The 16,499-nt window shown below is 39.2% G+C and overlaps 1 protein-coding gene across 1 annotated transcript; it reads right to left on the bottom strand.

Annotated features, from left to right (window-relative positions):
* Positions 1-3,685: 3,685 nt before the first annotated feature.
* On the bottom strand, positions 3,686-4,423 carry LOC131606661 (uncharacterized). The gene is made up of 4 exons (XM_058878838.1): positions 4,318-4,423; positions 4,137-4,218; positions 3,949-4,044; positions 3,686-3,863 (listed from the first exon to the last, which is right to left on the bottom strand). The coding sequence occupies exons 1-4, from the start codon at positions 4,335-4,337 to the stop codon at positions 3,759-3,761; spliced, it is 303 nt and encodes a 100-aa protein (XP_058734821.1). The 5' UTR covers positions 4,338-4,423; the 3' UTR covers positions 3,686-3,758.
* Between the last annotated feature and the right edge of the window lie 12,076 nt (positions 4,424-16,499).

Genomic DNA, 16,499 nt, shown 5'->3' with positions numbered 1-16,499 from the left:
GTGAAAATGATTTAATTTGATAGGTGAGTTAACTGGTTGAATTTGTGAAGAAAATTAAACAAAATAGTGGTAAAAAAGATGTTTTGGTCTCCCCATGGTTTGAACCCACGCCCTTGCAATCAACTACTCAAAACAACACCACTGGGCCAACGCGCGCTTGGTGTCAAAGGAGTGACTCCATTGCAATACATATGTTATCCAAGTGTATAGAACCAAAAAAAAAAGAAATAAAATCAAAAGGTCCGGGGCGTGGGGGATTCAAACCCCAGACCTTGGGCACGCGCAACACACAAACACTCCTTACCACTGGGCTATAACGATTTAGTCGTTTATGAAACAACCACCATTCAAAATAAAATAAACTTCAGCCCTGAATTTGAATTTTGCGCGCCACCACCATTATCATCTTCAACCTCAAGCTCTCAAATTTTGAAATTCTGAACTCTCTCAATTCTCAACCATTTGCAAAGATGTAAAGATCAAACTTGCTCTAAATTCTCTCACGATTTCAAATATGTAACTAACATGAATTTATATTAACTACATCTACTGAATTATCTAAAATACGTGAAGAACCCTAAAATTTGAAATTTAAATTAAATGACCATACTGAAGTATAAATGACTGATGACAGAGGGTTTTTAATCCTCTGATGATGTTGAATGAAATGGTATCGAGCTTTAACCAAAAAGGTACGCGAATTAAAGAGGTGGAGTTGAGAAACTTACCTCTGAAAATGGAGGTCAGAGCAATTGAACATAGCAAGCTTGCTTAGTGAAGTGAATTTGGTTTCTTAGCCATGAAGAAAATTTGAAAATATCCCAAATGCAATGATGCATTTTCGAGCTAGCTTCCCCAACCAATGATCTTGTATGATCTTGGGGAACATTTCTAATGTAGAGGAGAGTTCTAATTGGCTTAGAGCAAGATTCCTTGATGAATCACCATTTGCCATAAATTCAAAAATGCAATCATTACATAATCACATGCCTTTGTTTTTGGGAATCTTCTCTAATCCTTATGCAATGATGAAATTGGATGTATGGCATGTTTTCAGATGTATTAGAGGTCGGGTAGCATCATTTAGAGAAGTCACTTGCATAAAATTGCAAAGTTTCAAATTGCACATGACCTATAATTTTCACTTCAAGTGCCTAACTTTGATCAATCATATCTCTTAGCTCAAAATGAATTTGGGAGAGGTTGAGCACAATTTGGAAATCCCTTAATATGTACTTTGATTCATTAGTTTGGTGTTTGCCCAAATTCTTTAGGGAAATTAGTGAAAAAGTCCCATAAAGTTTGAAGAAAACTAGGGTTTTCTTGCATGTTTTGTGAAGGCGGCCACTTTGAAGCTCCATAACTCTTCAATGGTTGATTTTTAGCCAAAACATCATATGTGTCAAAGTTGTTTATTGGATCAAAATCTACAACTTTCATGTTGGAAGTTTTTTTCAGTTTGTAGGTGAAATTTTGAGAAAATCCCTTCCAAAGTTTGGCAAAAATCACTTGAAAACACTTAGAAAAATTTCTAAGTATGAAAAGTCAAACTTTTGATTCTTGATTGATTTTCTTGATTTTCCTTGATCAAATGACTTCAAATATCATATATTGATGATTTAAGACTTCAAAAGTCATGGTTGACCAATATTTCCAAAAAGTCAAAGGTGATCCTATGTAGTTGACTTTTTTCAAATGAAGTGAATTCTTGGATTTTTGTGATGAATCAAAATCTCCTCTTCAAATGAGTGATGTGAATGGATTATATTGAGGTAATAGAAACTCTTGAGTCATGCCTTGAGTTTTGGATCCATGTCCTGATTAAAAGTCAACTATCTTGGTGAATTAGGTCAAAAACCCTAATTGTCGACCAGATGAAATTGATGACTGTGGATCTTGGCTTGGAGTGTAATGCCCAATGGATATTGTCATATGAGCTATTTGAAGATGATTCATGCCTTTGAATGATCCCCTGGGATTTTCTGGGGCTTCCCAAATGTGATCCCTGATTTTAGTCCTTGATGGGGGCTCAAAAACCTAGACTGGGTATCAGATGAACAAGTGACTGCTCTGAGTATCTATTTTGTCTTTGATGAAAAGTCTAAAAGATATGACATCTCAGGGGGTCAAAAATTACGGTATGACAATCGGGAATTTTAAAGAATGCTTTCAACTGATCTGGGGACATCAGGACTGAGCAAGCAAGTCTTCTTCCGACGAAAATAAATCGTCAGGTGGGTGGAATTCCTCAACTGATCGGAAACATCAGGATTGTGCCTTCTACTGATCTAGGGGCATCAGGATGAAAATGGACCTCCTCGACCGATTTGGGGGCATCGGGAATCAAGATTGTCTTCAACTGATTTGGGGACATCAGGACTGAGCAGACATATCTTCTTCTGAACAAACTAAATCGTCAGGGAATGGATATTTCCGACTGATCTGAGGCATCAGAGGGCTTGCTCCTTCGGACGATCTTAGAGATCCAGAGGCGGTTCTTTCAACTGAATAGAATTTCAGGATAAGAACAAATATCCTCAACCAATCTGGGGACATCGGGAATAGGAGTGTTTTCAACTGACCTGGCGATATCAGGAATAATAGACAGTCCTCTTCTGATGAAGTAAGTCATCGGGAGATATCTCCGACTGATCTGAGGCATCAGTAGGCTAGCTCCTTAGGAAGATGTTGGGAGATCCGGAGGCGATTCCTTCAACTAATCTGGATATTAGGATAGGAACAGATATCTTCAACCGATCTGGGGACATCAGGAATAAGAATGGCTTTCATCTGGTCTGACAATGTTAGGGAGAGGGAGACAAACTTCTTCTGATTTAGACATTAGGATAAGCGCTTGTAATGATTAGGCGAGTTGCTCTCTGGGAGGCATTTGTATCTTGATAACTTTCATGTAGAAAGAAACAAATATGATATGATTTATGCATGATGCATGTATGAATGTTTAGGGAATAACATTCCTGAGAAGGAATACGCTCACTACGCCGTACAAGGGCTTTCACAGCGCTTTTTTTGGCCTTTAACAGCGCTTTAAAGCGCTGCCAAAGCCAGCGCTGGCGTAGGCTACGAAAGCGCTTTTAAAAGCGCTCTGGTAGACCCCCCCTTTAAGAGCGCTTTCCTGGAAAAAGCGCTCTGGTAGGACCCCCTATAAGAGCGCTTTCCTGGAAAAAGCGCTCTGGTAGACCCCCCTTTAAGAGCGCTTCTTAGTAAAAGCGCTGGCAAAGACCAGTAAAAAAGCAAAAAAAATTAAAAAATTACGCAGCATACAAAAGCGCTTTTGGAAAAGCGCTCTGGTAGGCCCCCCTATGAGAGCGCTTTTTCCAGACAAAGCGCTCTCATAGGGGCCTACCAGAGCGCTTTTCCCAAAGCGCTTTTGTATGCTGCGTAATTTTTTAGTTTTTTTTGCTTTTTTACTGGTCTTTGACAGCGCTTTTACTAAGAAGCGCTCTAGTATGTGGACCTTTAAGAGCGCTTTTTAGAAGCGCTGTAGTTGCTAAATGAGGTATTTTTATGTGCAGCCTATAATTTAATCCTCCCAGTCGACCTGTAATGTTTTCGACCTGTAATATTTTCGACCTGTAATATATTTTCGACCTGTAATATATTTTCGACTATATTATTTCAGCCATCAGTAAGACAATATATATACTAATATATACCATTATAATATCCAAAATTATATATATACATCATTACAAAATTATATATATACATCATTACAAAATCAACAATATTATAGTTCAAATCTGCATGAAAAATTGCTTAATATAAAATTGACACAATTCCTCTTTGATTTCTTCTAACTTTAGCTTCGAGTACCCAGCAGCACGGAATTCGTCAAGGTACTATAAAACAAAAACATAATATGAATAATATATTTAGGTAAATGTAATAAATTATATGAAATTATCTTAAGTTATAACTTTATACCGTGGGAGGAATCTCTAATTGATTCGCCTGAATGATTTCTTTCATAAACCTCAATACAAAGTATCCGCAGTCTGAACTGTTACGCTGTATCGGACACTACATAGAAAAACAAATAAGATTCTATATAAGTTGTCTTGTTTTACCAAGTAGCATAAATATTATAAGCAAATTTGTGAAAAGTAATGTACCTGCACTTCGATCCAGGTGATGTTGTTTGATTTAGTCCGGGATACCTGTGCGTCCCGTTGACTACGGAATACTTGTATTGATCTAATTAACAAATATATAAAAGCATATGTTTAGATCAATCCCACAAATAAGTAAATATATAAATATACACGAATATATATTTAGAACGATCCCACTTACAAATCAACGATTTCCTTCATGGCCGGATAATTGGTCCATTCACCCTTTACCGAATTCAGATAATACACGACTTCCCTTATCGGGTTGATAGCAAGCAGCAACCAGTGTGCTCTATAAATTAAAACAATAGGTTATATGAAAATATTGCTATACACTAAAGAAACAGAGATTAGATGAATAAAGAATGAGAAACTAACCCTACTGGTCGGGTATTATACGCCCAAAGATGCAGACATTCTGTATTGCCGGTGGACATGAATCTATCGACTAAGCGATGTCTAACAGATTCCGGATCCGAAACAATTTCCATTCCGCTGCAATGGGCGGAAGACACGAACCGGAATCTGTTAGACAATGCAGTCCCGCGCAACACTCTGTCATACAACAACCTTAAATAAAAACATAATAAACATTAGATTCTTTTTATTGAAAAGTGTAAATAAATTATATTGTGGGACTAATTAAATAATATATCGGATGAGTGAATATTATCGGATGTATGATTGCATATTACTGACGCCTAGTTGATCCTGGTCAAAAATCTCTTGCAAGTCGTCAATTGTAATATGTGACTTGAACTCAATACCGAAGACACTTTCATCCATATCGATTTCCCGTAAAGCACCATCCTTCATATCGGACATATCAACCATTGTTGCGAGTGTCGCCCGGTATCGAGGCACAAAAGCACCGCCTTTTCTTGCCGCTTGCTTCGGAGGACCACTGGGTGGTACGCTACGAACCTGCTGCGTCACTTGTTGTGACTCCCGAGCGGATGCCTAAAAATCATATAAGTTAGGTAAAATATAAAATCATGCATATTTTGATTCAGATTATATATTAACACTTTAAATGTACCTCTTTTAGCGATGCAACAGACTCCTCCTCCTGTAAAATCCCTTTACCCTTAATTGCGGGTTTTATAGGAGCAGTCTAAAAATAAAATGTAAAACATAATTAATAAACGGTTTAGAATTGACATTCGAAAACTAAATGATTCATAATCGTTTTCAATTTACCTCATCACTAATGGTAATGAGCTCCGAGGGCCATGCAACAAACGATCCTATTGCATCTCGCAGCAATGTCGTCTCTGAGACCATGTCAGGTACCGGTAGAATCGCATCACGATCTAATACAACATCCACCGATACTTTCAGGTGTCCATCCGGGAGCGGTCTGTGGTGAAGTAAATCTCCCGAAGTGTTGTGCACTTTTCCCTTGCCAACTAGTCGATAATTCGGTTCCGATAAGTATAGTTGGCAAGATGAAATGCCCTAAACCAAAAGTAAATATAAAGTCATTATCATTAATAAAATAGAACAGTTTGTAAGGAAAAAAACTTATAATTACCTCGGGAAATTTCTTTTGATAGTTGATACTAGCCTTATCACTAGTTTCTCTCACCGATGAAGTGTTGCACTTTTCTCTCATATACATATCTTTATCTCTTTGCAATTCAGAGACCTGTGCTTGCAATTCCTGCAACTTTTGCAACACTTCTTCATTGGTAAGATTTGATCTTCTCCTAGAACTCTTATAAAAAGAGGTTGGAGTCACACCATGACCCTTACCCCTCACCCGACCGGGATACTCGGGAGCATCTAGTACTCTACTAAGTACGCTCTCCTCACCGGTGGATGCCGATTGCGACAAGGTCTCCTGTAATTCATTTACATTTAAATAATTATTAGTGGAGATAAAAAGTCATTTATATATTAAAAAACATTTGATTTAATTAAAGACACAGTATTATACTTACACATTCAGTATAAACTCTCTGAACATCGGGATCGACAGCGTGATTCTTGCCCACACGAGCTTCCTTCCACAACACATGTACAGGAAGTGAAGCTTCCTCACTTTTAGTCTCCTCCAACTATGCATTGACACAAACGATAAAATCGTCAATTAAAACATGCACATGTAGACAATTAATTAAATCGAATTTCTATTTACTTACAATTTTATCCTCTAAGCGTGCATATCCCAAACGCCCTTTTTTGTATGGATACGCGGGTTTGGATGCTCTCTCCCTATTCGTGGCACTCTTTTTCTGAAAAGCTTCATCTCTTTGCTTTACAAACTCAGCCCAATCTGCTTCATCAATGAAGGTCGCATACTTTGTTGGCCGTTCCGGTGCATCTTCAAGAAATTTTCCATCTTTATCCTTAAGATAGGTGTTTGTCAAAAAACTTTTCCACCCTCTATATCTCTTGCCGGCCAAACTAAGTATGTAGCTTTTACGTTCATCTGGTATCTCAAAAGTCCTCTGCAAAAAAACGTACGCATAGTGTGTTAGTATAAATAATTTAAACAATTTATCGTCAAGATAATAACAACAATTAACCATATATGATATATACCTGAAGCTCTTCCCAAATCGCTTGTTTTTTCTCCTCCAATTCTAAATTTTTCGTCTTCGATTTCCAGGTAGCTATGGAGACTGGAATATGCATACGGACAAGTGTACCAATATAACTTGTCAACTTTGCAGAATTAGGACCAATTGGTTGTTTATCAGAATTCCATTCCAATCGGTATACTAATCCTTGGTCTCTATGTCGTATGATATCCCTCATAATAGTGATGCCTCGTGCAACCTCTTTTGCTTCAGTATCAGGTGGAGCATTTGTATCCGAAGCAACTCTTTCTTGTGAGTTTTCTTGTAAGTTTTCAGGTGGGTTTTCAGGTGGAGCATCTCTATCTGAAGCCATTGAACCTGTATCAAACAAACTAAAGCACATTAGTACACTATTAATAAGCTAACAATCTATACAAGTCAAATGGAAGTCAAACCATGCATGTACAAGTAAATCGGAAACGAAATCGGTACAAATCAAAATAAGCGTAAAAAAAGAAAGTTATCGGAATTGAACGAAATTTACATGGCTATGGTAAAACGTCGCCACGGACTCAAAAACAAAGTCGGTTTTCCGAAATTCAGACCCTAAGCCCGACTTTTGATTACGGGCAGAAGCAAAACCGATAAAAAAATAGTCCCGAAATGTAAAGATAAGTGCATGAGCAGCTCCGGAATCGTCAAAATAGTATAGTTACATGTAAAGAAGTCAACAAGCGGATACATGGTTCAAAAGTTATGTACAAAACGAGAATATGCACCAAATTGAATAAAACAAATTAGTCGGACTATGTATACTATTACCTTTATCACTAACGTCTCTTTCTTTTCTTGGTAGGTTTGTGTACTACGCGTCTCTTAACAATGCGGACGGTTGGATTGATCCAAATACCCTCATTATGATCATTTCTAATACAAGATTCATTCTCATTTTGATCGTTTCTTGTACAAGATTCAATGCCAACACCAATATCACCTTGATCTTCAATTTTTTCATCAACTATTTTGTTAGATAAAAGCACTATAGACCATTTCGTACTTGTCGGATCATTGACATAGAACACTTGTTTAGCTTGAGAGGCTAGAATGAAAGGCTCATCTTTGTACCCTACCCTATTGAGATCCACTTGCAAAAATCCTGACTTATCCATTCGTACGCCACTATTATTTTCAACCCACTTGCAACCAAATACAGGAATCTGAAACTTCGCGTAATCAAACACCAAAATGCGCTCGATAACCCCAAAATATGACAAATTTGCAAATTTCGGATTTAAGTCATTCGCACTTGATATGTGCATAGCTTCAGCTACCAAGGTAACACCACTATTTTGCATAGTACTTTTATCATCCTGTTCTTTGGTATAAAATGTGTATCCATTAATTGCGTATGCGCTATAAGAAAGTACAATTACAGATGGACCATAGGCTAAACATCTCAACCTTTCTGTTACTGAAGCAGGATCTGAACGATACTTTGAATAAATATGATCTCTAAACCACGGTATGAAACTTCGATTGTGCTCTCGTACTATCCAGTTCTCATTTCTATTTGGATTTAAATCTCGGAGAACAACTTTGTGCATTTCAACAAACGGCTCAACCTCAATCTCATTGTGCAGAACATACAAGTGCACTTGATCCCGTTCGACCATTGATACTGTCACAACTTTATTTCCAATTAGCCTTTTTCCTTCTTTTTTTTCGACAATATGAGATTTGGGGAGTCCAATTGATTGAACATTTGACAGATATTCAGTACAAAACTCAACCGCTTCTTCAGCAACGTATCGCTCGGCAATACAACCCTCCGGTCGACTTCTGTTTTTCACGTACCCTTTTAATATTTTCATATAACGTTCAGCAGGGTACATCCATCTCATATAAGCTGGTCCGCACAGTTGTGTCTCTTTCACAAGATGAACGACTAGATGAACCATTATGTCAAAAAACGAGGGAGGAAAATACATTTCAAGATCACATAAAGTAACAACTATCTCATTTTGCAATGTTGGTAAGATCGCGGGATCGACCACCTTACTGCAAATAGACCTGAAGAAGAAACACAGCTTAGTTATTGCGCTTCTTACTTTTTCTGGCAGAATAGAACGTATACCTATTGGTAAAAAATGTTCCATTATAACATGGCAATCATGCGTCTTCAAACTCTTTAACTTGAGGTCTTTCATGGACACAAGTCTTCTAATATCTGAAGAGTAGCCTTCTGGAACTTTTACTTCACTGAGGAACTTACACAATGTTTTCTTCTCCTTTCTAGATAGAGTGTAAACAGCAGGTGGCAGATATGTTCGTCTTCCTTTCGTCACGGGCCCCAATTCAGTTCTCATCCCCATGTTTACCATGTCATTCCTTATGTTAACGCCATCCTTAGACTTTCCTTGTATATTGAGTAGCGTACCTATAACGCTGTCAAATACATTTTTTTCAATATGCATAACATCCAGGAAATGTCTTACGTACAACGACTTCCAATATGGAAGTTCAAAGAAAATTGACTTCTTCTTCCACCCACCCTTGACAATTGAATGTGCAAAAGGCTTGCCAAACTGAGTGCTCACATCTTTCACCTTTTCAAAAATTTGATCACCTGACAAAAAAGGCGGGGCTGTACGATGTTCGGCCTCTCCATTGAATGCTTTTCTCCACCCACGGTAGTGATGATTAGAATTTAAGAATCTACGATGGCCGAGAAAGACATTCTTCTGACAAAGCGCCAATCGTGTCGTATCGGTTTCATCTTCACAAACAGGACACGCCTTTTGACCCTTGTTGCTGTACCCGGATAGATTTCCGTATGCTGGAAAATCATTAATTGTTCCAAACAACATCGCCCTCAAGTTGAAACTTTCTTTCCTATACCCATCGTAAACCTCCACACCTCTCTCCCACAAAAACTTTAAATCTTCGATTAAGGGTGCCAAGTATACGTCTATGTCATTCCCTGGTTGATTAGGCCCAGAAATTAGCATAGATAACATCATGTACTTACGCTTCATACATAGCCACGGAGGTAAGTTATAAATCATAAGAATCACAGGCCATGTGCTATGCGAGATACTTTGAATACCATGCGGGTTCATTCCATCAATAGACAATGACAACCGAAGGTTTCTTGCTTCTTTTCCAAATTCAGGATATTCAGTATCAACTTTACTCCATTGTGGTGAGTCTGCCGGATGTCGCAACTTTCCATCAATAATTCTTTCATCTGCATGCCAAGTCAAGTGTCTTGAATCGGTCTCACTACGATACATGCGTCTAAATCTCGGAATTATAGGAAAATACCATAAGACTTTAGCAGGAGACAACTTTTTCTTATATCGAGGGGCACCACATTTAGGACACTCATTCAACGCTGCATACTCGTTTCGAAACAAAACGCAATCGTTTGGACATGCGTGTATCTTATCATAGCTCATTCCAATAGAAGACAACATCTTTTTGGCTTCATACGTTCGATTGGGAAGAACATTATCCTCTGGTAGCATATCTTTCATAAGGGCTAATAACTCTGTGAAACTTTTATCCGACCATCCATTGTCCGCCTTTAAGTTGTACAACTTTAACACCGCAGACAATCTTGTGAATTTTGAACAACCATCATACAACGGTTTCTCTGCATCGCTTACCAACCTCTCAAACATTTTGGGACAATCCGCTAGATCTTCTTCCAGCGCTTCTGCAATCTCTTCGACACGATCACAATCGTATGTGTCTGTGCAATCGTCGTTTGAAGCATACTTCCTATTACACCTCGACCCAGCATTCCCGGTACTTTTCTCACCATGCATTGTCCAACATGTATAACTTCTATCAATTCCAAACCGTAGTAAATGAGATCCCAACTGATTCCCGTTAACCTTACCCCCGGCATAACAGCAACCCAAGCAAGGACACGGCATTCGAAGCGGGTCTTTGGAGTTCGCAACCGCAAACTCAACAAATTCCCATACCCCTTTCTCGTACTCTTTCGACAATCGGTTTGAATTCATCCATGTCTTATCCATGTCTTAATTAAGCTAAACAACAACGGTCAAACTTCCACTCTTCACAAGTAACCCCTATGGCGAATTCAATTCACAAAGTTAGTAAGTACCTCCTATATTAACTCTCTAAACACATAAAACTAATGTGTTTCTGTCAAAACGCAAAGTATAAACGGAATGAATCCGAAGCAATAAAACGTAACATATATAATCACACAATTTCAGACAAATTCATCATAATACCAGTAATTTGAGAAAGAAATTTACCTCGGATGTTACCGAACTCAAGAAAACGCCAAACGTCGAACTAGGCTGGGAAACGATCAAACTTTCACTATACACAAGTTACCCCTATAGCAAATTCACAAAGTTAGTAACCACCAAGACAAAATCGATTGAACAAAGGAAATCAACAATAGTTTGATGTGTGTACATACTCCTAAATATGTAGTACCAGAGTCAATGATACGAGCTCCAAAGAGATCCAAAGTTATCAATCCAGTCAGACCTATACAAGAAATTCAATTCAATGTATGATTATAATAAGAATGGGTGAATAGCTCATGATGCAGTTAAATAAAAGTATATAATATATATTTTATCAAATTCCAAAATCTATATAGCTATGTATGTACTAGCTAGGGTTATTGTTGTTGTTATTATATATAAATAAAAGTATATAATATATAATATATATTATATATTATATAGTTTATATATATGCATAATACTGTTTGGTGCAGTATTGTCCATCTCAAACTTCCAGATATGTATTCATCAAATAGTTCGTAGTAACAGTTAGAAACTGCGCTATTTCTTAGAAACTTCGTAGTAACTACCTTTTCACTAAATTAAGAAATATTGTAGGATAACTTCATGTGAATTCTAATGAATGAAAAACTGTCTGTAATGTGAGTTTTATGGCATATGGAGGGAATGGTATGATTTTAGTGCTGGTCTCTGTTTCATGAGATGTTTCATTTTTAATTATGTTCATACTGATACTATTATATATTCATTTTTATATCATTTAATTTATATTCAGTTTTATGCCCAAATATATGATGGGCATCGGTTATGCCACTAGCTAGTTATATAACTTTACACGTATGTATATACCGACATGCCTCAAAATCCACTACATATATCATCATTGGTAGAGAAATATTGCACCTCCTCCACTATCTTATACAACAGTCAAGAAACTTTACTCACAATTTCAATTCTACTAAGATAACAAGAGACTCACAATTTCAATTGTACTAAGATAAGAAGAGGCTAAGGACATAAATGGAGACCACAAATTAAGAATAAGAGCCTCTCTATGGAACAGAACTCAAAAGATAAGAAGAGGTTAAATTTATATTTTGTGAAAACCATACAAGCAGACCCCAAACAATCCAACAGCCACCATTTCACAGTTCAACAGAACTCAAAACCCTATCACTTAGAAGTTTCTGGAACAAACCCTATCACCTAAAATCACACGTTTCTGGAACTAGGCAATTGCTAACAGAAATATTATGTATATATATATATATCAAAGGCCTTAAGAAAAGAGCATTCCATCAAATTCAGAATCACAAGGATACATTGATACATCTAGGGTTTTGTTAAAAGCTATGAGAAGTGTGATACCTGGGTGGCGCAAAGCAAGTTGCTACCAGAGGAGAAGAGACGGAGACGAAACGATGGTGGTGGACGGAGGAGAAGAAGTTCGCGCGATGGTGGTGGACGGAGGACCGATAAGGTTGACGGAGGACCGATAAGGTTGACGGAGGACCGACGACGGTGAGGGGTGGGGTTTCTGGTTCGCGTGCAGAGAGAAAAAGAAAGAGAGAAAGTGAGAAACAGTAGAAGCGTGTTTTTGGTTTTAATTTTAGTAATAAGGCTACTAAAGCGCTTCTGGAAAGCGCTCTCATAGCCTGGGCTATACCAGCGCTTTTGACAAAAAGCGCTCTCATTAAACACCCCTACCAGAGCGCTTTTGAAAAGCGCTTTCGTTCCCCCCACGTTCCCCCCACCTACCAGAGCGCTTTTGTAAAGCGCTTTCGTACCCCCCCCCTACCAGAGCGCTTTTGAAAAGCGCTCTCATAACCCCCCCCCCCCTACCAGAGCGCTTCTTAAAAGCGCTTTCATACCCCCCCACTATTAGAGCGCTTTTTTAGCGTGTTTTTTAATTTTGTCTTTAGCGAAGCCTATGCCAGCGCTTTTCCTAAAAGCGCTTTCGTAGGGGTGCTGCTAAAAGCCAAATTTGGCGTAGTGGCTATACGCTTTTAAGAATGTTATGCGAATGATGCATGATTCAGACGCTGCTTGGGGAAACAGCGGATGAGCACTGAACTGCTGAAGGAGTCCTGGAGAGAGTATAGAACTCTTGTGGGGAGGACAAAGATGAGTGACCAATGGTCACAACTGCGAGCTGGCAAAGATGGATCATAAATGCGCTAGAGACGATCAACTCTAGACACGAGCTCTGGCTGGGGGAGTAAATCCTGCTTGGGGATAAGAACATCCCAATTGACTGCTTGGGGAATACCCTGGCAACTTCATTGGAGAAGCAAAATCTCGACACTCTGAGGATGTGGAGATAAGAGCAAGTCATGGAGATAACTCTGATGAGGAGTGACCAACTTGCTTGTGTAAAACGCGTTCCGCTGGGGAAATCCTTGGACGGACGCAGATTCTGCTGAGGATGCATGTGAATCTCTGTTGAGGAAAGACTCAGTGGGGAAGACGACTACTTCTACATACAGATCCACTAAGAAGATAAGAAATCCACTGGAGATAAGGAACTCGGCGTAAGAACCTCTTGTTAAGACATCTCCACTGGGGAATAGGATGACTCTCCTGGGGAAAACAGGTCAATCTGTTGGGGAGAAAAACACTCTACTGGGGAAATGAGGAATTAAGGCAAGGAACCTCATTAAGAGCTTGCTGGGGAATCAGATACCGTTCAATCATGATTCTACTGGGGAGTAGACATTCCACCGGGGAATAAGGCTTCTGAAGCACGGAAATTGCGAAGAACATCATCTGAATGCACTCGGCTGAGGAATGGGGATCTCCCGCTTGAATAGATCTGCCGATGTGCTGACATAATGCACTCAAAAGGATGTACCTGTGAGATAAACATATGAAAATTCCCCAGGATATAGCATGACATCTTCACGGGGTTTCCTCACATGACAGAGGATAGTGATGCTCACCCACAATAGGAAAATGCAAGAGCAAACAGATTGTCAAACATCTGAGCTTGAAACTTTCCAAACAAGCAATGGATTCAATGAGTTGACAGGAAAGCAGTAATTAGAATACCAAACAAGTATCGACCAGAGCATCAAACATGCATTGTTTCTCCAAGAGAATGCCACCAAGAAGTGGGCTTAAGAGGTCAAGCAAGTGTTGACTTCAAAGGGGACCAAACAAGGATTGGCTTTCATAGTGTTCTGCATATTCGTATTGATTGTAGAGATGCCAACAAGTAATGGGCTTACAGACACATTGGAGTGTATACGACAACTATCCGCAATTGTTGGAAATCCACGACACGAGGGTCGGAAAGGAGATAAACTCACGACTCGAGGGTCGGAAAGGAGATAAACTCACGACTCGAGGGTCGGAAAGGAGATAAACTCACGACTCGAGGGTCGGAAAGGAATCAAACTCACGACTCGAGGGTCAGAAAGGAATCAAACTCACGACACGAGGGTCGGAAAGGAATCAAACTCACGACACGAGGGTCGGAAAGGAATCAAACTCACGACACGAGGGTCGGAAAGGAGGTAAACTCACGACTCGAGGATCAGAAAGGAGATAAACTCACGACTCGAGGGTCGGAAAGGAGATAAACTCACGACTCGAGGGTCAGAAAGCAGGTAAACTCACGACTCGAGGGTCGGAAAGGAAAGAACTCACAACACGAGGGTTGGAAACTCACGACTCGAAGGTCGGAAAGCAAAGGACTCACAACACGAGGGTTGGAAACTCACGACTCGAGGGTCGGAAAGTGAAGGACTTAATGTCTACGTAACAGGACTCTGGTTGAGGGATACCGATAACCAACGGTTGCAACCTCTGGGAGAGATTTGAAAATCGCACTGAAATGCAAAGAGGTGTCACTAAAGATTGGACTTTCAGATTCAGACCGTTGAAGATGACGACCCTGATGGTTCTCAAGTTCATAAGCTGATTAGCTCACACCTGAACTTTAAACTGAACACCTCCTGATGAGAATAAAATGCCAGTGCATAGTGTCTTGCCCTAATTTGTAAGGACTTTGAAGAAATTCGTCTTGTAAGGACCTTGTGATATCTGTTCATATCAAATTGACTTGCCCCAGTATCAAGAATTTTGGCACCATGCCCCTGCCTGACTTGTATTGTAGGTAGGTTTGACTGTGCTTGGGTGAATGCCCCTAATTGCTTAGCACTTAGAGAGATTCTTCGAATCTTGACCTGATTGCCTCAGATTGATTGAAAACTTACTCGCTAGAGTAATCAAACGCTTTTGTGCCCCTGAGGGTGATCGGACTTTGAAATATTGTTGCCTTTGCTCAACGGAGTTCTAAAGACAGCCTGTCCTTCGGGAGGATAGAACATTTCATATGAAGTTCATGATGGAAACTTTCTCGATGTCGAGCACTTGTTCATATGCAAAGAATGTTTATTATGAGAAATATAATTATAATGCAAAGAGTATGTTTGTCTTGAAGTTTAAAGAAACCTTTTTATGAAAGGATGTCGTAACACCGATTTTTTTGTGAAAGAAAGATGGTGTGATACCAACTCAAGCGCTTAGCGGATCTCCTAGGAGTCAACTTACCATATTCTCGTTTACAGTCTGCTTTCGAATTAACCCCTGCTTTAGTTAGGACTTTCAAGGGTTGTAACGTGGTCGGGTTCACGGTTTTTAGAAAGGATTTTTAGGCTCAAATTATTTGGTGCCCACCCCTTTCGTGATGTTCTCCAGTCCTAAGTTCAGTTAACTTGACACGAGCATTCATTTTTCAAGAGGAGTTTGGAAATGATTGAGGATTCAATGAGGTCTTCTGGACACGGCAATCACTTCACCTTTCTTGATCCCCTGATTTAACATCACACGACTTTGTCCTTGATTAACAATTTCATTATCATTTCCTCCTTTTTCCTTTTTTCTTTCTCTTTTTTTCTTTTTTTGTTTCTCTTTCTTTTTTTCTTTTCTTTCTTTCTTTTTTTTGACAAGTCGTATGATCCCGCATTACCTTTGCTTTATTGGAAGTGATCGTGACTACCTGAATTCTTGGTAGATGAAGAATTACCATTGTGGTATCATCATCCTTTGACCTCATGATATGAGGGATACCCACCGCGACTTTGATGTTGGTCTCAACCTCCGGAGGTGAGGGATAATTTTGATGTCTCAACCTCCTGAGGTGAGGGATAACCGTTGTGGTTTTGACGTTTCATCCTCCTGATGCGAGGGATAACCATTGTTGTATCCTTAGGTGCACACTCCTGATGAATTTTGAATGCTTGATCCGGTTAACTGAATACTACCCGCCCCTGGGTTAAATATAAGGGTTTTTTATAGAGAAAATAAACTCCTACTTCGAAGGCTCAAAAGGGTTAACGAAAGTCTATCTCCCTTATATCTCCAGTGTTTGGGGATTTGAAACTATGCCTGTACATCATCAACAGGGTTCTACTCGAAAGCATACCATTTGGGGTTATTGGTATTATGCTCATCATTCTCCCTTCGGAGTTATCATACTTTGTTAACAAGAGTTGAGTATCACAAAAAGCATAGAGAAACATATAAGAGCAAAAGCGAAT

This window comes from Vicia villosa, linkage group LG5, assembly GCF_029867415.1.
Source record: "Vicia villosa cultivar HV-30 ecotype Madison, WI linkage group LG5, Vvil1.0, whole genome shotgun sequence".
NCBI classification, from domain to species: Eukaryota; Viridiplantae; Streptophyta; class Magnoliopsida; order Fabales; family Fabaceae; genus Vicia; species Vicia villosa.
This window is presented reverse-complemented; position numbering and strand designations above follow the sequence as displayed.